Source organism: Vulpes lagopus, chromosome 7 (assembly GCF_018345385.1).
Source record: "Vulpes lagopus strain Blue_001 chromosome 7, ASM1834538v1, whole genome shotgun sequence".
In the NCBI taxonomy this organism is placed as follows: Eukaryota; Metazoa; Chordata; class Mammalia; order Carnivora; family Canidae; genus Vulpes; species Vulpes lagopus.
Window position 1 is genome coordinate 67,816,596 of NC_054830.1, and position 22,425 is coordinate 67,839,020.

At 43.7% G+C, this 22,425-nt stretch overlaps 1 protein-coding gene across 5 annotated transcripts in view; it reads right to left on the minus strand.

Annotated features, from left to right (window-relative positions):
* PALM2AKAP2 (PALM2 and AKAP2 fusion) overlaps positions 1-22,425 on the minus strand; it is a 331,425-nt gene that overhangs the window by 186,980 nt on the left and 122,020 nt on the right. For 3 of the 5 annotated variants that reach the window (XM_041761308.1, XM_041761306.1, XM_041761305.1), the window contains exons 5-7: positions 21,417-21,438; positions 15,669-15,770; positions 6,038-6,733 (exon numbers count right to left, since the gene is read on the minus strand). In XM_041761308.1, the coding sequence (XP_041617242.1) occupies positions 6,038-6,733; positions 15,669-15,770; positions 21,417-21,438 (820 nt within the window). The remainder of the gene's footprint in view (positions 1-6,037; positions 6,734-15,668; positions 15,771-21,416; positions 21,439-22,425) is intronic. The other 2 variants (XM_041761307.1, XM_041761309.1) reach the window with 2 other exon arrangements.

A 22,425-nucleotide genomic window follows, 5' to 3' on the forward strand; every position in this document is an offset into this window, starting at 1 on the left:
CAATGACAGGCATAGAAAGCTTGATCTGACAACCTAGGTCTGTTTGGAAACACTGGATTTCATGCAGTGGTGGCACAAGGGCAGGTCATGGGACCTCTGATCATTGCCCCTCAAGGTCTGGGCTTGTGCTACAGAACTCCCCAGAAAGTTCACACCTTAATGGAATGGAGAAATAACTCAATCGAGGGGATTTTCAAACTCAAGCTTCATAATGCGTATAGATTTCATTACAAAAATATCATTCCTTAAAAAAATACATAAATGTAAAATATTCCATTTCTAACAGCTACTCCTTACTCCCACCCATATGGTACTCATCTTCGACTATCATGAATGGCACACCCCGCAGTTATGGCTCAATCATATCATTCGAGTCCATCTCTCTTGCTTTTTCAAGCTATGCCACTTGTGCTTAAAAATACGCTCCCAGACCCAGAGAGGGAGTCCACAAGTCCCCCCCCCCCCCACTCCACCCCTGCCCACTGTGAGAAGGCCATATGCTGCCTGTGGCCTGCCCAGGAATGTCAGAGTGTGATATTCAGACTCAGAGGAGAACACAGGAACACACTTGGCTGATAGATGGGCCATAGACAATGTCCAAGCTGCGTCCACTTTATTCCCCTTGGGCCTGACCTGCAAGGTTCTGCCTCAAGGCTCCTGTGATGAAATTCACAGCTCTGAAAAGGGCTGGGTCGGGGCAGGGAAGAGAATGTTGTGTTAATACAGCTTTGGAATACAACCTGCGTTTTCGTTGTTGTTGTTATTTTTAAAGGACAGAAAAGAAGAACATAAACAGCAATGCTAAGGCAAACTTTCAAATGGCACATCAGAACTCTGTTTTTGTCATTCATTTTGTTCACATCACAAGGCAGATACATTCTGTAAACATACAGACCATACAGTACATTAACCATAGGGAAATAAAAAGAAGCCACCCTGTAATTCTTTTCTTTCTGTGTTTCTGTTCTTTCGCTCCAGAAGGACTGCCTGAAGTCTAGGGAGAATTTTATGGTTCATGAAATCTACTTGTCTTTTGATAAAAATGCAGTGACTTGCAAAAAAGAGCCCCCAGTTGACAAGGAAGAGGCATTATGGGGACAAGATGACCATTTAGGCCTCAACCTATAGAAACTTAGAAAATAGTCACAAAATATAAAAAAGTCGTTAATTTTCAGGAAACATTTTGGTTTCCTGCCTAGTAAAAGAGAGCACTGAAAAACTGTTGGTGTTGGTGTTGGTGTTTTTTGTTTTTTGTTTTTTACAAAAGTTAAGGCTGTCCAGATCTTTGATGCAGAAAGTCTGCGGTCCCCAAAATTACATCTTATATCTTCAAGTTGAAAGCAAGGTTTCGTGCTATACAGTTCTGACCTCATGTTAGACTGGAGTGGAGACGGGAAGCAGAGGCCTGGTTAAGTCATATAAAAATTAAGGGAGGGCAGGCGAGGCTGGTCTAAGGATCCCCAGTGAAACTGCCCTTTGGAACTGTCAGGATGTAATATTTTTTATTTTTTTTTTCTACATTCAAATAATAAGTATTTTGGTTTTTGTTAAAATGGAAATTTGATCACGGAGTTTGCTGAAGCTATGAAAACAGACACATAACTGCATTGGGCTCCTCACAAAAGCCTGACTTTTCTTTTTCCCTAGAAAAAGGAAAGTTTTCCTGATAAGATTAGAAGAAGGCTATCCTAGGAGAGTCAACTGGCAGCAAGACTCAAAGATCTCATCTTGCTGGTGTCTTGGAGCTGTTTTGTGACATACACCCTAACTCTGTTTACCTGTGGGGTTGTACCGTCCAACAGGACAAAGGATATTTGCTGGTTCTATCCTAATCAGTGGAGGCCCATATACCTTGATTCATAGTAAGTTGAGGAGCTTCCAAGAGATTGCATATTTGCGAAGTTTCGAAACTTCTTGTGGTTTCAAGAACTGAAGGTGCGTGTTGCAAGAACACAACTTGAAACTGCTTGTCTTGGAATCGTTTTTACTGTAAACAAAGTCACCCAATGGGAGATGAGACTATTCCCACAGGGAATGGGGCCCTTTGGTGAGTTAAACTCCACAGTGGGTCCAAGGACAAAGAGAGATGGCCAAGCTGCTAGATTTTCAGCACGGACAACGACAGAATGTCCTCTGTGAATATTTTGTCTGCGTTCATGTGTTTTAAGTTGATAGGGCTAATGCTTTTTTAAAAAAGGAAGAAAATCGGTTTAGTGGTTCGATTTTTGCCTCGGTCACCATGTTCCCCTCTTCCATTGCTATCCATTGATTCATTGGCATTCAATAAATGGCCATTTCAAGGGTGTTCTGTGGTCCCTTGAAATGATATTTTGCAGGAAGCAAAGAGAAATGAGCCATTTTTGCACGTGGCCTGAATGTTTTGCTCCAGAGATGATACTGTACCTCGGTGTTTTTCCCCCTTTTATAAAAACTTGGCCCTAACCAAAATAAAACATTCTACTTGTACATAGGAAAAACACAGTTATGACCAGGAAGCAAAATGGAGTTGGTGGGAATTTAAAGCTGATACATGTACATCATGAACATCAACAGTTCACAAAGGAGTCAAATCAAATGAACTCTCGAACTTGTTTGAGTTTCCTGAAAGTCTTTGAATATTTTAAGGTTGCTCAGGAGGCTTATGGAAACCATGCGTTGGGTTTGGCCAGAAGGGAATTCCCTCGCCCCTCATCCTCTCTACTCCCAGTACTAAGTGACATCACTGAACACTGTCAAATCACTTGTAGAGGCAACTAGTTTTGCTTATAGAAGGAATTAATAGATTTACGGGTAAAAGAGGTACAAGGTAAAAAAATATTCCCCTTCGTCTGTCCTATTGCACATCAAAGAAAACAAAGGCAAGGATATACAAGTCATCGAGATTTTTTTAGGATACGTAAGCTTAAACTTTACTATGTTAACCATTAAAAGATCTTTACTTCCATGCCACTGAAAATCTATTTATAACAAATGAACTATCCCTCTTTTCCCTCTTTCTCCTCTTTCCATTTAAAGGGGAACTGATTATATAGTTTTAGAAGACAATCCAACTAATCATTAGCTCAAAAAGACCGTGGTTTGGCAGCTTCGTTACTGATTCTCTGATTAGTTAGATTATGTAAGTCAATACCCTGTATTTTAGGGTGTGATACATACACAATAAAGTTTTCACAGAGAAAATAATAGCAGGGAAAGCAGAACATTCTCAATCACGACACCGGGGATGTTTTCATTATGTAGATATTTGTTTCTGTAGGTGAGATTATAGGTCTCAGCCTATAGAAGTACTGGCTGAGCCTAAATCCTCTATTTTCGATAGGAAAAGGATGCAAAAATAAGCAAATATATGCTATATTCAAAGAAACCACATAGTATGGGCACATATCATTTTAATAAAGGAAACTGGCTTTACTTTAAGCTATTAAATGATAAGGTTAAATAGTAAAATTATAAAGAGACCTCTCATATAATTTGTTAATCACTATAATAATCATGGATGAATGAAAGTGCAGATTATCATTGGTCTTTCAGATCCGATGCATAAGGTTGTGGTGAGAAGGGCATATAATTTTCTTCAGGAGGAACTAGCTCACTACGGAAGGACGGGTAGGTCATTTCTGGGAATGATCTGTTCTCAGAATCAGAAGACCGATTCTATTTATCAAACAGCAAGCTCAAGGGTTCTAAATTCTACGATTCCATCCACTAAGTGTGCTTTTTAAAAACTCCTATTGAATAATTTTAATCCCTAAGTGAGTAAAAAAAGATAAGTTATGGTAAACTTTTAGATTGTTTCTCTATTAAATAAATTATTAAAATAAGATTGTCCAAACACTGAGACTGTTTTCATTTTCTACGTAAATAGGTTTATCTGGCATGTCATTCTCTCTAACATTTACATGAAGCATAAGTGACCATTGACTGAGGGGCGTAAAGCTGAGTGGGGAGATTTCTAGGCAGCAAAACCAGATGTTATAAGACAGCAGCTTTATTCAATTGCAGCTGCTTTGGTGAACCTGAGATTATTTGGAGGGAATCCCCTCTACTAGTCAAAAGCAAGCCATTGATGGAATCATCTTAGGAGGCAGAACTTAGCTCCTTTATTTGCCCCTTCTTAACTTTTCTTTTGTTTACATATTGGTGATAAAATGACTTACTTTGTGCTCATTGAAATATAATTATTTGAGAAAAATTAACAATAAAAGTGTCATTGTTCCCCCTTTCCATTGGGAATAAATATAATTTCAAGCCAAGACATTTACAATAATAACAGTTCGATTTAGCACTGAGAAAACTACTTAGGACAAATTTAGTTGGTTCTGTAAAGAAATTCTCTCAAGACTACCTCATTTTTTTTTTCTTGTCTGCTTTCCACAGAAGTTAGACTTGATGTAGCGTGACTTATTGTATGCTACATACAATTTTGTGACTGATTCGCAACCATGCTCTGAACATCTGGGCAAATAGCTTCAAGTTAAGCTATCTCTGTTATTAAAGCCAGTTAAAATGTTACATCTTTATTTTATTACTGTATTAGTATTTTACTAAATTGGTTCCCTTTGGTTTTACTACACATGTGACCGTTTGCTTTGGGAGAATGCTAAGAATTTATCTAAAGAATTGTTCATTGTGTTCTAGATTTAAAAAAAAATAATAAATCTATTCTTTGATGTTCTGAAATCTCCAGAAGTTTAAGAAACGGGCCTTAAGAAGCTCAGCTAATGTGCCACTCAATCAGTACTCGCGGAATGAGTTTAAGTACTTAACGTGGAGAAGACAGGTCTTTCTTAAACATTGTTTACATTTTTCAAGCTTATTTTGAAGGGTGGATAAACCTACATGGTGACGTTACAGGAAACGTTCTCTTTCTCATGGGGACAGAAAGAAAAGAGTCCAGAAGTAAGGCTCTGTAATCAAGCGGGCAGGTGAGACGAACAGGTAAGTTTAGTTCCAGCACCGTCCAGCTACCATGAAGCGGAAGCATGGCAGCAACCACTGTAGGTCAGAAAGACTGTTTTAGAAATATGGTCACTGCAGAGATACTCCTCAAAAGGATCCCTTCGTTGAAAATAGATTAACATGATCAGAAAATATCCGTGAAAAAGAAAACAATATAAAAATTTACATTTTTTTTTTGAGAGAATAGAAGCAAGGCTCATGGATATGCCTAAGTTTAGAGATCACTACTAATGCTCAAAACAATGTTTGTTTCATGTCCTTAGAAAATTAAAAATGGTGCTTCGTATATAAAGGGTCCATCAGTGAAGCCACCGAAAGAGACAGCTGCTGATGGGCAGGTTACGGAGTCAGTCCCTACATTTCAGTCGTGACAAGCACTGGGTTCTTTTCTTTTACATCAACTTCATTTCAGTTTTAACAGAAGGAAAGCCATAGATGCACAATACTGTAATCTGGAAGCTTATGTAAGGCAGCAAAAAGCATCACCCTAGATTGAACACACTAAGTAAGGTCCACTTTTGGCCACACTAGCAACCAGCTAGAGCCAACAGCATTTTGCCACACAAGATATAAAAGCAAAGATCCACAGCAGGGGAGGCAAGTGGGAAGTCAGCGACGTGGTGACGTGTGACTACGTTATAGGAACACGCTACAGAATGAAACCCCCGGTGCCACTGGGTTCAATTCCAGTCAAGTGAATTAAGGCTACTATAGAACTGGCTGACGTGAAGAGTCCATTCCAATCGAGCAGTGAGAAATTGATTCACTCTTGAAGACACAAGGAAAGGTTGAGAGGAAAAGCAAGTTCTTGGAAAGAATGAAGCACACACATGCACGTTTGTCTCTCAGGTGAGGAAACTGGAGAAAAACGAAAGGGGAAAAAAAAAAAATAAGAGAGACCAAAGCAATCCAACTGCAAGGCAAGGCAGGCGTTTGCTTCCAGTTCACAGTATTGCAGTGAGTGGTACAGTGAGGTCTACGTAAGTGCTGGAGAGCACAGAGGCTGCCCAGAAGAAAAGGGAGGAAAGAAGTGGTCACATGACAACACAGCATTGACAGCGCTTTTTCTTTTGGGTACCTGGGGCTGGCTCTGTGGCCAGGCTCTCTTCCTTCCCTTCTGGGGATGAGGGCTCTGTGGTGTCTGAGATCAGCCTCCCGGACACAAGCTCGGCTGCGTTCCCATCGATGGTGGACACGTCCGTCACTGTCTTCTCCCTCAATGACTTCTCATCGTCTTCGTCAATGAGGACCAACTCAGCCTTGATGGTTTCATCGTAGCCTAGCACCTTCTTGGTCTCCTCTTCGTCCTCGATATTTTGGTAGCCCATGAAAATCATGGTGACCGGTTGATCCAAGTGTGCCTCGGGCCCTTCAGTGCTGGGGGCTTGGGCCTGCTGCCCTGGGGTCCCGGAAGAATGATCTTTCCTAGACTTATGTACCATTTCTAACTTGGCTTCTTTGCAGAGCATGTGTTCCTTAGGGTGGCTGAGGCTCCCGTCTGCGATCCCAGTTCTTTCCGACACGTGCCCTCCTCTGAAGCTTGATTGTCCCGCCTTCTGAATAAGCTCTTCTACATCCTTTGAGCTTAACCTGTGCACTCCATTTTCTACCACAGTGCCTCCTGAGTGCACCTCATATACTACTTTGGTACCGTCATCATAGACTTTGACTCCTCTCTGATGGACCCCCTCTGGGCCAATGGTGGATGTAGAGAGAATCTTGGTCTCTCCTGTTTGTTTGTCTTTCTCCACATTAATTTCCATGGCGTACACAGCTTGAATGAAAACAAGAGAAAGGAAGTGCATGTTACAACAAAAAAAGCCAGTGAATGGTTAATTGCCAAACAGACACAAAAAAAAAGGGTTTGTGCCCTTTCTAGTCTAACTGCCAAGCATCTTGAGTGTTAGAGTGAGTGCGCGTTGTGGACAGAGGTGGTTACGTATGTATTTTAACACAGCAGCTCAATGCACTGGGAAGCCAGATGTACAGAGTTACCATATCTCAACGGCACTTACGCATTTAAGGAAGATCTGCTAAAATAAGACCACAAGCAACTGTTGAGATCCAGCGTAATGAATTACGGGGAGGCTGGCACCACGTGAGTTTATTTTGATTGACAGCTTACCCTAGGCTTATAGAGAATTTTAAAGGCCCTGGTTAAGAAGTATCCTAAAACTCCATAATCTTAATTTTTTTTTTTTGTTAACTCTTTTACAGAGCATTCTACTTTTTTTTCTTTCTTTCTTGCATTTCCTTTTACTGTTAATGGAGAAAATGCAAAGGCTTTTGCAGGTGGGATGTGGCTATCCTCCACCGTATTGTAAACCGGGGTGTTTGCAGGAGCTGAAGTTACAAAAGCAGTCAGGTGATACGTTCTGAGGGTACTCCCATCACTTAGCTAGGTTTCTGAAACAGGAACTAGAAACAGGACAAGACGGAGGTAGTATCATCCCATGTCACCGGGATTTGAGGACAATGATCACAGAAGGCCTCTTTCCTCTGCCACGCACAGTGCCAAGTCCTCCCCATTCTGCCCCACACCGTCTTTCTCATCTGTCGCCTTCTTTCCCTTCCACGGCCACCACTCAATCTGAGACACTATTTCTGCTTATTGTGAGGGCTTCCTACCAGCCCTTCCCATCCAGACTAGGCCTCTCCAACGCATCCCAAATCCTGCCGCTGATCCTGGGTTTTCTATGGACCTGCTCTTCCCTGTTCTAGAGTCTCGTGTGATGCTCCATCCTTTCAAACCTGTTACCTCGAGGCTCCTTCGGAGGCACACATTCCGGATGCTAGGAAACTGAGCCTTGGTCCCATAAAGCCAACTGTCCCCAGGGATGTTCTCCTGGGATGACCCATAGGTGACATCAGCCTCCGTGACTTCAACACTGAACTCAACCTTCTCTAAAAACACCTCTGTAGTCTTGGTTTTAAATTATACCAGTACCACATATTTCTCAAGCGAGAAGCCTCAGAATCACACCAGATGTGTCCTTTTCTTCCTAATTTCTTCCACAGCCACACAATTGTTGTGAGCAACTAATTCTACTTCAGGCCTCTCCCCCAAGCACCTCCTCAGCACTTCTTCTATCACCACTGCCTCAGGTAGGCTCCCTTCTGCTCTCTGCAGGATGGCTTTGCCCCAGTTCTACCTGCCACTTCTCAGAGCAGGGGGCAAAGGTCGCCCAAAGCTTGTTTTAAAAATGTTATTAAAAGGAAATGAAAGGAAGGAGGGAAGGAAGGAAGGAAGGAAGGAAGGAAGGAAGGAAGGAAAAAAGGAGCGAGGGAGGGAGTGAGGGAGGGAGGGAAGGAAGGAAGGAGAGAGGAAGAAAGAAAAATTTAAGAGAGAGAAAAGGAAAACAACAACAACAAAAAAAGCACAGAATATGTGACAGAGACCATATGCGGTCCATGATGTCTAAAATATTTACAATCAGGCCATTTATAGGAAAAGTCCGCTGACCCTGCTAGCCTGTGCTCCATCTTGCCTACAAGAAGGACCTTCTTCACAAACCCTCCGTGGGTTCCTTGTGTCTATATTGGATAAATGCCAAACTCCTTAGTCTGCTGTGTAATTCCCTGGGGAATCTGTCTGCAACTTCCTTTCTAGACTTATCTCTCAGTCCTGCTCATTCCACGTACACTCCAGCCACAGCAAACTCCTCACTATTCCCAGAACTCAGCATCCTCCCCGGCCTGCTGTCTCCCTGCCTAGCCTGCCTTTCCCATGGGACATCTCCGTTTAGCATCGCCTTTGAGTCTCTACCTCTTTCTGAATAACTACACATTCCCCAACTGTGGTAAGAAGATCCAGATTATCTCTTCAATTGAATGTTCAATTGCTCCCTTTTTCCTTAGCACAATCAGATAACACCATCCCACACCTAAACATTTCCTGCTTTTAAGGTTCCCTTCTCTTGAACTGGCCTTCTTTTGAGAGTTCTTATACATCCAGAGATGACCCATCCATCAATGCCCAGTCAGCTTGCCCACGGCTTCCAGAAGGCTTCTTTGACCCTTCCATCTCTAAATCTTCTCTCTTCCCTTAAGATTCTCTGAACACTTCTAAACCTTTCCGAAAGCACTTAACCCTTTCCACTTCGTAGTATAATTATTTGCAGGAATGTTTTACCAGCTCCATGGATTTTTAGGATCCCTAAAGGCTAGTTTTTTACCTGGCATCTTTCTATGATTTCCCCTCCCCACCAGCACCTACCTTAGAGCCTTTGCATAGAAGGTATACAAATACCTGTGAAACAAATACTACTAATTGAAAAGTCTACTTTGGTTGCCTTAATCTAGTCACAAATACTTTGTAGAACATGACACCAATGAAAAGGTACACACAGTAATTAATGTTTGAACTGGTTAGAAAAAAAACAGCAATGATACTATTCCATCTGCTTGGGTAACAAGATACAGTCTGTTCACAGTTAACACTTAACTAAAAAGATTGTGAAGCCAGATCCAGTGCTTGATTTTCCCCAAGTCCAGTTTGAAAGTTTCACTTATTCAGCACAAAGATCTTGAGTTTCCTTCAGTGACACAGTGAGAGGCCAACTGATATTAGTCATGGACGTACATGGACTCACACAAGGATGGTGACGTCAGGAGAAATATTTGTCTTGGTTATTTCCTGATTTCCCACAAAAATGTGTCACCAGAGAAACAGAATAGGCATCTAAAATTTTGCATGGATTCCAAAGCCTGTTTTATAAATATTACACTTACATTTTTTTTTAAAAGCACAGTTTGGGTTAAAATATTATGTCCTATCACTATTAAAACACTCATGGGACATATTGACAAATAAGGATGATACTAATGATTACCAGTGATAGGTACAATACCTAATTATCCCCCCATATTACATCCAGTAATATGTGAACAACATGACACATTGATCTGTAATCAATACAGAATATGGAACGAAACACGCCTGATTTTTATATCCATAGATGATTGGATAAAAATTAATAACATGGGAATCTTTAGAGATGTCTTTCCTCTTCTGCCCACCAATGAGAACCTGTCACTGTTGGTCCAATTTTCCTCTCTTCACAATCCTAACCCCCAACCCTCATTTTGTCTTTGCCTGTTCCTGGAATCAGACACTAAACAGAAAGGAGGATGAGGAGAAGTTCTGTGCTGGAAGAGCTGAGTAGATGCACACAAGAAAGAGCTGAGAAACAAGGAGTTCGGTAGGAGATAGCATAAAAGTTACGTGGGATGTGGATGGAGAGGGGACATTTTTGTGGCAGTGGAAAGGATATGGGGAGTAAAGCAAAGGAAACGTGAGAAGTGCTTCCGGGTAGGGATATGAATTAGCATCCTTTTAACATCTTTCAGGAAAACTAGGCAAATCCTCTAAGGTTTTATTTTCTTGCTTTTGTTTTTGCATGTGATTTTCAACCATATTTTGTTAAATGTGACATGGCTCCGGGATTGAACCACATGTGGCATGGTTTCATTAGGGTTACATATTAATAGTCATATTTACATGTTGTACACTGTTCTTTCAATATTTCTAGAATATGGGAGTAGAACATCTTAAGACATTTTGCCAATAAAATAAACCTGAATATGTTATGCCATAAAATACAACATCCATCCATATTTTTTTCCCCTGATAAAACAAGGCTTCAAAGGAAACAGATTTTTAGCAGATTTCGTCAGGGTCTGGCCTCACATGCTTTATCTGCATCCACTGTGCCCGGTAGGAAGGAGTTTTTAGGTGAACACTTTGAGAAGCTCTCGCTTAACACAAAGGCAATATTTAGACTTCATGGATACACGTATGAGAATGTTATCAGACATTCAGAAAACCACACAGGAGGCGTGAACATTTATCTTAAGTGTGTTGTTTACGAATAAGCATTTTTATTTTGCTCCAGTTCTCAGCTAATGATATTTCAAATGTGAACCAGGGTGGATATGAACCAGTAGGAAAATGAGACTTACATTTTAAATTCAATCTTTTATTTTTGATGCATGCACACAATTTAAAAAATTCTCCTGCTTTTTTACTGTTGCCAAGTAGTGTTTACCAAAAGCCTCTCACTTACATCATGCTCTCATGTCTAACCACAAAATTACTCCCTAGTCTTGCCTTCTCTTCCCTCAAGCTTTCCCTAGCCACATAGGGTATACTACAGTCTGTGCAGTGGTGAGTGGCCCATGCTCAGCTTATTGAAAAAAAGTAAAAAAGGGGTGCTGCTGAGGGGAGGGGGTTTTCTGGGGAGCCCCTGGAAGAGATTTTGAGAGAGATCCATGGACATCCAGGAAAGTATGTGAAGAAAAGCTCTCTGAAATTTCCTCCATTGAGGAAGGTTCTGGAGGCAGAGAAAAAAGACAGGAGATAGTCTGCTGGAAGTCCCAATGACAGGATAACCAAAATCTAGAAGTCTGTTTTTACAAAATGATATATTTAATTACTGATTTCCCAACATGACATACTGAGGACAATAAAGGTGGAATGTGAAAAGTATTTTTGCTGTTCTTTCCAGGAACTTAGCCAGGGGAATAGATGTTCATTAGTTAATGAAGAAAAAGAACCAAAGTGGTGAGTTTCTGCAAAGGGATACAAATGAATGATGCAACTGGTGGTTGGTTGGGTGTTGGGCCACTGTGTTTGGTTTACTAGGTTCTTGCTCCCCCACAGCCCTCTGGTTGATAAAGAGAACTTTAAAGAAATAGAGGCAGTCTAATGAGGATGGATAATCCTAGGCTCTAGGTTCCGAAAGCAGCCAGGGATGGATTAAAGCGGAGGCCTCTGGGAAAGATACTTGCCTACAAACCAGAGTGAGGGCAGGATATGAAGCTACTGTGGTCTGGCACACTGCAGAGCCCAGGGACATGGGCCTGAGAAGCACAGAATGCTTGATTCTGTATAAGTAGCTTGACATCTTGGCTGGCTACGTTTTAAAGTTCATTTTCAAAGAGCAGAGACCACCAAGAAACAGGAAGGATTCATCAGGCAAGAGGTGTGCAGATGAATTCCATTTTCTTTTGGTTCAAGTTCTTTAGACAATTTAGGCAAAGCCAGAGATACAGCACACCTGGATCATCACAAAGTCCCTTATATTCCTATGGACAAGACAGAAACATGTGCCTTGGGTGTCAACACAATTGCTAGAACTTGTTACTCATTTAATGATCATGTCTCATAGGTGCCTATTGGGTTCTCAAGGGCCAGGAGACCCCAACGTTGTGTCACAGGCCTCTGACTTTGGCCCCAACTGTGCAGTGTTTTCATCAATGAAATGATGAAAAATAATGGAAGCTTGCTTTTCAGATCTGAGATGATACTAAAATGAGATGAAAAGTGAGGCTGGGGATGCTATAATCAATAGCTATAAAAGCCCCAATAATAGAGAAGAGAGTTTTCTACTTTCAAAACTATGAAACCCTTTATTCAGTTGGAAATCTGATGCAGAAATACAATATAAACCTGAGGACAGAGGAGCTGTTGTGTCTGAAATGGGAGCGAATACCTGAGCCCTGAGTACCAAATCCTCGTACATCATTTCCTTCCCCACCTTTCATGGATGTTCCTCAGTGACCACGTGGGGCCCCTGACACTTTAAAGGGACACTCTATCAAGAAGAAATTGAACAGTCACATCAAATCTACAAAGGGGAGAAAGGTGCATAGCTCAGTCTTACTTTGGCCTTTTGAGATTAAGAAATAAAGAATTTTGCAGGTTCTTTGAGCAGGTGTAGCAGTTTGTGCACAATTAGGGAGAACAGACTATATGTTTCAATGGAAATGATTCCAGAAAAATGACTACCCTGAATCAAGGGAATGATGCTGAGCAGTGACATATGCCAAATGACTCTGAGACTTTACTTTAGAACCTGAAGCTGAAAGACCATGGCACCAGCAAAGTGAGTCACAAAGTCTATAGATTCTCGCTCTGCTCTGGGGAGAGATCAGCCCACCCCAGAGTGAGTGGAGCAGCTCTGAGCATCGTACTTCAGGAAGACAAGAGACAAAATGGGGAGTGTCCAGTTGGGAGGGGAACGGATGGCAGGACAGTATCTCAAAGCAATCTCATTATTTTGAGACAGCCGAAGAGACTGGGGCTGTGGGTATTAAGGGGAAGTAGAGTGGGGATCTGGGAAAGACCAGAAATGATAGTCATTTTTAAATAGTTAAAGGGAAATCAACTTAGGTTTGTTCCAAGTGGCACCCAAGGGCAGGATAAGGACTGATGGGTGGAAGATGGAGGCAGACAAATGATGGTAACTCCATCAGATGAAGACCTTCTCAACAGTCAGTACCAGTTAGACAGAGTGGGCCTTCTGGAGGGACACTAACCACCAATCATAGAGGTATTTGACTGTGGACTGAGGACTACTTTGCAGGTCTGCTAAAGCCTGGCCTCATGTTCAATTGAAATAGATGGCTCTTAATTCTAAAAGCAATGATGCTAAATAAATCCCCATTCATATAGAATCCTAAGCCTCCCAAACTCCAAATAACCAGAATATTTGTCATAATACTGAGTAATGACAAGTGACATATATTAAAAGGGATCCAAAGAGCACCTGGGGGGCTCAGTCAGTTGAATATCCAACTCTTGATTTTGGCTCAGGTCATGATCTCAGGACCTTGGAATAGAGTCCCATGTCAGGCTCCACACTCAGCATGGAGTCTGCTTGCCCCTCTCCCTTTGCTCCCCCTCCCGTTCTCTTTCTCTCAAATATATAAAATCTTAAAAACATAAAGATTAAAAAATTAAAAAGCAAAATGGCCCAGGGATTGTGCAAATTTCCAAAAAGATGTTCATAAAGCAAGATGGATCAAGTCCAGGAGAAAGAATTCTAGTGGTGCGTGCCATCATCTGGTATGCTATCCAAGCTCTGTGTAGCCACTGTTGGCCATAACTGATAATGAATGTGGACACCATCTCAAAAACAGTCTAGACAAAGGAGTTAACCACAGCTAGTGCGATTCCATCTACAATCCTGTGTGTACTTATTTCCACGGTTAGATACATCTATGCAAATTAGTTCTTCCAGAATAAACAGAAGTACACATAAACTTATTTTTGAAGACTCTGATCACACGATACTTGTTTTGAAAATGCATTTGCCATTGGATCATTATGTTTCTGCAGCACTTTCAACTGTAAAGGATGCTAGGTGGTGACAGTGCATGTATACCCACACACCCAGCACTACAGTCGCATTAATATTTTCCTCTTGCACATTACGCTCTTTGACTATCAATGCTGTTCAGATCCTTTTTTATGGCCCTTAAAAATTAGTTGTCACCCTGTCCCTCCTTTCTCCCTGAGCCGATCCATTAGTGGATCACATCACAAGTCCTGTGAGGTCCAGGATCATGTGGTGGAAAGGGGCTAGGAAGCTCTTTGCCCATACTTACTGGGAACTAGCAGCACCCAAGTCTCTAATGACAAGCAGAAGGTGTGACTGTTGAACAGTTATTACCCTAGCTGCTCTCAGAAGTGCTCTTTGGAGCATGTGAGAACTCTCGGCTTAAGCCACTGCCAGAGTTTCCTCAGCAGCACAGCTGCAGGCTGCAAGAACTGATTTCTCAGTCCAGGGACACATGAACTTGGCCAGAGTCTGACCAGACACCACTTAAGGTCCTACCGAATTCTAGAACTCTGTGACCCAGTATATAAAAGTAATATGCTAAGATGTTTACGGAGACACCCAGTAGATATTTAATCAGTGCACATGACACTTAGATCAGCACTTCTCGCCATTTTATGGTATGTTTTACATTAAAAGAAGAAGGAACTATTTGCTTCACAAAATATTGAGTCTGGCCTATATAAATGATTTCTTCTGGCTTAAGAATCCATAGATTATTTTGTTCTATGAAAAGTGTCACAGTGTGATTTATTTTAGACATAAACTTACCTAGATCATGTAAAACATAATCTGATGTGCCTATTTGAGTTCCCCTACATTGTCACTAACTGTGCAACCTTGGTGATTCTTTTTTTTTTTAATTTGACCCCCTGGCCCTCAGTGCATTTCTGTATAGAGTAAAATGATTAGTTTAGAGATTGATTTTTCACGTCCATCCAGTTCTGATTTCTGAGGCACATTCATACTGAACAGAGCAAAGCATACCTCCCTCTATACTTTATACTCATAAATGTATTATTTTTTTAAATCCACCATTGTGAAAAACATTAGCAAGAAACGTATGTTCTTTAAACTGCTACTTTCCCTCAAACTATACCACAGTAGCTCAGAAATAATTCCAGAAATAATGAGAAGACTTGGAAATACATATTTATAATATATAAGCAGCTCAATTCCCAAAGAATTTGGCAACATACTTATACACTTTGAAAATAATTTCCACCCAGATCATTTGATCTTGTACATGTCCAATGTGGAAAATAAAAACCCCTGGAGGCAGAGTACAATTTAATTTTGAGAATAAGGAAAGATATAAAGACCATAAACATGAGAGGCAGGCCCCCATCAAAGTTAGGGGGAAATGCTTTAGGATTTTCTCAATATTCCTTCCTATCAGTCCTTAATTACTCATCAGGGCTTCGTGCCTGCACTATGTGGCCACTGCAAACTCTATGTCTGAGGCTGGGCTGCAGACAAGGTCCCCTATGGAAGGATATCTGGGGATCCCTTATCATTAAAGCTCAGATAAATGCAGGCCCCATGGCCAGTCCTGGCATCAAAACCAAATAGCTCCCCAGGACTTACCAGCGGCTCTGCTAGTCCCGTCCTGCCCAGGTGATGGTTCTGCTGTTCGTGAACAGAGGATTGGCAGGTCGGGGAGCTGGGAGGAAATGTAATTTACTGCATCTGGTAGCAGAGAACAGGGAATACAATTAGGCACAGTGTCGGGAGGCCCAATGGGTTCACTGCCGAAACAGCAGCTTGTCTGCCCTACATAATGGACCGCGGAGGCGGCCACTGAACAAGAGGATCAAGGCGAACAAAGACCAGCATTTGCCCAGTGACTGGTATTCAGCAGAGTAGCTGAGGTAGGAGGGATCCTGGCCAGAGAGCTCAAGCCCCAGGACTGCTCTATGTATTGAAAGATTCATCAGAAAGCTCTAGATCCTAAGAGTACAATGAATTCAGGGGGAAAAGAGGATGGGCTAATGAGAGCCATTATCAAGTTGGTGGGATTGACCATACATGAGACATCAGATTAGACATATGCCTTCAACAGTACTGAAAAATAGACTTGGGGATCATTCCCTGAATTGGAAATGTAGCTTCAGGTACCTGATTCATTCAGAAGACCTATTTTACAGACATTAAGAAACAAAAAAAAGCAACTTCCCAAAACTCTAGAATTTATCCCTCAATTTTAATATTTCAGGTTGGTGGGCCAGCCAGAAAATCCTGAGATTCCAAAAAACAACAGCCCTTGAATTCACCATTAGCCCAGTTGTAGGAGATGCAGCTGAGCAAAACAGGAAGACCAGCTCCCCTTGGGAGAAAAGCCTGACAAGCCGTCAGGGAGATGAGATCCTGCCACACATTGACCTCAGCAGGCATGTCAAACTGTCAGAGGAGAGGAGGAAACCACCGGGGTGAGACAAGGAGAAGAATCTATGTATCCCCCAGAGAGAAGTGGGAAAGTTAAGGCAAGAACATTCTAGAAAACTATGTGATGTGATTCCCTCCTTGCGTCACGACCATGTCCCGGGATCCTGGAATGCCAATGGCTTACATCTAGCTGCTTACTGCACATTTCCACTGAATCTTTCCCAATCACCTCACACTCAACATGTTCCAAAGGAAACTCTCATCTTTGCTCATCTGCTGCCTCTCCTCTACTCCATATCGCAGCTCATTGGCATCACAATTCACCCAGGATCCCGGACGGCACCCTGAACACCCTCCCTCGATGCCCAGCCAGCCCCTAGCCTCCACCTCCTCCACATCCCTTACATTTGTCACATCCCCTGTATCTCCACTGATCCTGCCTTAGTCCTGTCAGGTGTCTTTTCTCTTTTTTAAATTTTGGGCTGGAGAGGACCCAGACACTAGATTAGGGTGAGGATTAGGATTAGTTCAGTCCTGCACCAACTAGACCATTTGCTGACTCACATGTGAATGTCAACAATCCAGAATGTGCTGATATTGGGCCATTATGTTTTTAGGAACACACTCGGTGGTGGGGGAAGGGTGGAGTTTCACTAAGGGAATGGATTTTTCCATATCAACCATTTGAGGAGAAGGAACAGGAAATCAGCAGGAGGTAGGCAGGCCTTTGGCGACAGCGAGGTTCAAGTGACCATCTCTTTCTGGGGCCTTACGTGTGCTGGAGGGCGGGCCCTGGGTCGGGCAGACATGGTTGAGAGTCTTCCCCTGCAAGGAAGGAAACTGGGCCTTTGAGATGATGGGAGAGGGACCTGGGAGACAGCCACGAGGTGGCCTCCAGGGACACCCTGAAGGTGGGCCTGGCTTGAGTCAAGGGTTCCAAGTGTGACTAATGTAGATCATTCTCTATTACTCCTGAATTAAGGTTACTCTGATCGTATGGAGCTGTGAGAAGAGTCCAGGCCCCAAACCCACACAATGCAGGATGAGAGGAGAGCAGAGGCTGGAGGTAAGCTGCTCCTGAGGGTGTACGGGTGGCCAGCTGGCAGTGGCCCAGGGGAAGATCTGAGCAGCAGTGTGGGGCCAGGGGGACAGTGTAGGGGACAAGAGATGACCAGAGCAGATTTGCAGAGCTTTTGAGTTTTCCCTGAGGATTTCTAGAAATCTGTGGAATGAGATGTTGATAAATCTGATTTTCTGCATTCAAGTGAGATGAAGGTTCAAGCCATTTAGGACCAGTTGAGGACTCCCAGACTGGTCACAGGTGTGTCTATACATTCTATGCTAAATATAGAGTGTCTGGGAGTTTTAGCAGCCGGAAACAAAAGGCACTTGCAGGCAGGGGCATCCGCATCAGAGAGGGCCCAGGATTACAGGGCTTCCCTCCCAACCTCCCCCAGAAGGCAGCTCTGGGCCCAGTGTGAGTGGAGGTGGAGGAACACCTTTCCCCAGGTGTTCACTGGCTATAGACGTGAGGACCACAGCTCTAGAACAGCTGGGGCCACACTCTCCTGCTGAGATGGGGGAGCAGCGAGGAGTGGGGCTTGAGAAGGAGAACCGGGCAGCCAGCCCCCTCAGTAGGGCGCGAAGTAGTAAACCCAAAGCTAGGCATCCGGGAGGTGGCCAACAGACCAACACTGGGAAAAATCTCCTCACGTGGCCTCAGTCAGTAAACTGCCCTCTTCCTGCCAAAGTTAGGGCAGACTATGGTCAGAGAAGGTCGAGAATGGTCTTTACCAGGGTAGAATTGTAAGGTGAGCGCTCCTTGTTAGTCCCAGCCCTGCTGAAATGTTTACCGCAGCTCTGATGAACATGAAGGCCAGGGCCAGAGAAACAAAACCAATGAACACTCTCCTGGAAACATGACTTATGAGAACAACTGAGAGCACGTTGAGATTTCCCAGCAACGGGTGTGAAGGTGTTGATGTGGGGATGGCTTCCGGCCACCCCGGACCAGGACGGGATGGAAAGCTAAGAAGATCAAGATCGAACAGCAAGGGCGGAATTATGCCCAGGACAACATTTTCCTTTGTCAGTTCTGGCCGACGGTTTCACCCAGCATCTCGGTGGGTACAGAAGAGTTAGCACAAGATACAGACTACATGAAAGTTATCGTTACGCTAGATCGTATGCCTATTTACGGCAGTAAAAACAACCCACCCAACTGCTGAAGACTGTCATATTAACAAGCGTGTATGTGGGGTGAGGAGGAAGTGACGGGGTCGGAATGCACATGGCCAGGGAATTCTACTCAAGATTGGAATACATGGCTCGTGATGGCCAAGACTACCCTGCTATCCAAGGCCATTGGTGATTTAGCAGTGCTGGACCTTTATTAACTCAGACACGCATTGGGTGACATGCAGAGGGACCCGAGGTGGGGTCACCGGCAGCCATCCTCCTTGCACCTCATTAAACTAGGGACCTTTTTGTTGGTTATCTGAAGCATCTTGTACAGTCAGATAATCCTAGCTGGCCTTAGATTCCGGAATCAGCATTTCAGAAGTAGGGTATTCTTCTTAAGGCATTATTATCCGATAATAATTTGGGGTTAGTTCTTAGGAACAACAGGTGGTTGTTTCTGGGAGGGTCTCGGCAACTTTAAAATCAAGGAGCCTTTGAAACCAAAGAATGTGAAGCTAATCAGGGACATCTTGGGTGGCTCAGTGGTTGAGCATCTGCCTTCGGCTCTGGGCATGATCCTAGAGTTCCGGGATCGAGTCCCGCATTGGGCTTCCTGCATGGAGCCTGCTTCTCCCTCTGCCTGTGTTTCCGCCTCTCTCTGTGTCTCTCATGAATAAATAAATAAAATCTTAAAAAAAAAAAAAAAAAGAAAGAGAAAGAAAGAAAGAAAGAAAAAGAAAGAAAGAAAGAAAGAAAGAAAGAAAGAAAGAAAGAAAGAAAGAAAGAAAGAAAGAAACTAACTGGACATTCCAGAGTCCCCCAGCTGGGCCTGCTTCAGTTTTTACTCTCAGACCACAGTGTGAACTAAACATTGACAGCGTTCTTGGAAGGATCTTTGCCAGGAGATATGATGCCCAGAATTAGTTATAACCAGAGATGGCAGGAATCATAATCCAGGGTGACAGGTAAGACCATAGAAATCATTCCCTGGCCATTTCTTAGAATCCCTAAGATGTTTGCATCCGTGAGCTTGAGGTCACCTCTGTCAAAAAGTGACCGAGGACAGAGTCATCAGGGCAATTTTCCCTGTAGGCTCTTTTTCGTCACAATAAGTGATAGAGGAAGAAATGAAAGACGTGCAGGTTGAAAACGAAAGACACAGTGGCAAGGGTTTATTATGTGGCTTCAGTGTTGCTTGTTAACAAATCATAGGCTCTGTGGGTCTCCACGCCCTTCCCTAATTGTAGAGAAAACTCTAGGAAAGATCCTGATTTGAGAAATGGGAGGAAAAAAAGAAGTAAAAGCATGAAAAGTGAATGTGTACCCTTCCAGGACGTAGGTGTCTGTGGGTCAGGGTCCCATTGCCCTATTCCAGCCTGACACTGTGTTATTGCTGATTACGTACACCACCTCGGGCTTTCCTAGCACTAGGGAAGCCCACTATGCTTCCCATGCTGCCACCCCTTACTCCCCCAAAGCGGCAGGGCCACCTCCTCAGTCCATGCTCTAACCCCAAAGCACAGAACAAGAGCCCTAATTTGGCCAGACCCTAGAGAAGGCTCTAGAATGTCAAAGGTCCTCCCCGTGGAGTCCCTGCTGGCTTGGCCCTGATCTGTCCCTGCTCACATGTGCTGGGAACGTGAAGTTTACTTTACTACCTCCCCAAAGATCGCCCAGGGGCCAAAAATCCAGATTCCTTGCCTATTATTTACTGGAAACCATGCCCCCTCGTCAAATAAAATAATACAGTACTTTTTTGTGTTTTGTTTTGTTTTTTTTTTTTTGGCTAGAGTCAGAATTATCCTTAGTGCAAATATCTTTGCTAAGCCGTGAAAATACATTACCCATCTCTGCATTTTGAAATCTTTTCCCTTATATTTGCAAATGACATTTAGGCTGATGCCCACTTTTATGCTGGCTCCTGGTCGTCGTCATAGTTTAGAGGGTGACCTTATAGGAACCAGGTGAGCGTCTGATCCTACTGACAAGTCCTGGCCTTTGAGAGCACGTCTCATTGAGGGCCGTGGTGAAAGTGGGACTGGAGTGGTTTTCATGAATTTGTAGCTTAAGTTAGGGGAGCCAGGTGAGCGATGAGAAGCACACAACCCCAAGTTCCTCCCCACGCCCACAGGTAAGGAGAGCGGAGGGCAGGGCCAAGGAAGGGAAGAGAGAGCAGAAGCAAGACCCACTCCTCCCAGGATGGGGTCAGGAAGCCAGGGCCCTGCTCCCACCCTTCATGTGCTCAAGACCAACTCCGCCACACAGGGAGGGCACGTCTGCCCAGCTTCGTTCCCCAGGAGGGCTGGGGAAATGGCAGTTTTCTGGTTCAGAGTTCTAACACGGGCTTTAGGGACGTTTCCTCCACACCAGATGTGGCCTTTTGATGTGTGTTCTGACCTGGAGTCCTAGCCGCACATGGGCTCATTCTTGCCGGGGACCTGGTCCTGATCGATCGTTAGCACTCTTTGCTGAGCAGCTTTCAAGAAAGGTCCAAGCAATGAACCTTGAGGACTAGATGGGAAGGGGAGGAGCCAGGCCAACCATATAAGACTAGAAGCAGTAAGTCGAGAAACCATCCTAGGAGAGAGGCAGACAAGCCTTGGGACGTGCACCTCCTCAGTGCCTTGCACAGACTCTGGTTCCTTCCCCCTGATGACCTTACGCACCAACACATCACATCTCCTGGTGAGCCTGTATTCGTGAGACCCGCTAAACTGACCCGGATTAAGATTCCTCTACAGAATGGGGGCAGAGAGCACTTACACTTACCTCCATCCGCATTGGAGAAGCTCTGTGGAAACAAAAGCAGGGCAGAGCGTCACTACACACGTGAGGAGACAAGCCCTCCTCCATCTAACCCATCTCTCTCCCCCAGGGCCAGAATTTGACTGTGGTGGGGAAACCCACTGCTCTCTTTTCTTCTGGGAAATCTGTCTGGGATCCTGCAATTTAAGGGAAAGCTTTATCATTCCCACCTCTACTGAATTTCTCCCAGGAGGGATTTATGTCGATTATCCGGCAAATACCCCTGGTTGTGTTGGGAGAAGTGATATCAGAAAATTCCATCTTAAAATTAATTCTACTAGATTGTTTCTTTGGCCTGGGTACCTGGGCCGTTATACAATGGAAGGAAGGGGGGCACCTGGGTGGCTCAGTGGTTGGGCATCTGCCTTCGGCTCAGGTCTCGATCCTGGGGTCCTGGGATCGAGTCCCACGTCAAGCTCCCTCTGGGAAGCCTGCTTCTCCCTCTGCCTGTGTCTCTGCCTCCTTCTGTGTGTCTCTCATGAATAACAAAATCTTTAATAAACATAATATAAAATGGACGGAAGTTCCTGAGATATTCAGAGACTACTGGCTTGATGGGTTCTGTCCTCTGTGCTACGCGGCACCATCTGTTTTTATCATGTTTACACTCTGTGTATTTGAAATTCATATCCATTTGATAGGGTTTTGCCTCTGGCCTTTTTATAAAGGAAAGACTTAAAGCCACAAGGAGCAGATCTAATCTGCTTAATATGAAATGGCTTTAGAATTCTGAAGTCCAAGGGGAGATGACTTTTCAGGATTCAGGCATATAAAGGGTTTGGACAAAAGGGAGGTGGCGTTGATTTAAAGGCTCTCTGTGCTTCCCCGCAGACCAGGCGGTCCCCCACCTGCCTACAGGCCACTCTCGGTGTCAGAGACGACCCTGCTTCTAACACATCGGTACCCCATTTCACAGAGTGGGGGGCTCAGACTTCTCATCAATGCTAACTGGCCTTGTCTCCAGTGGCATCAA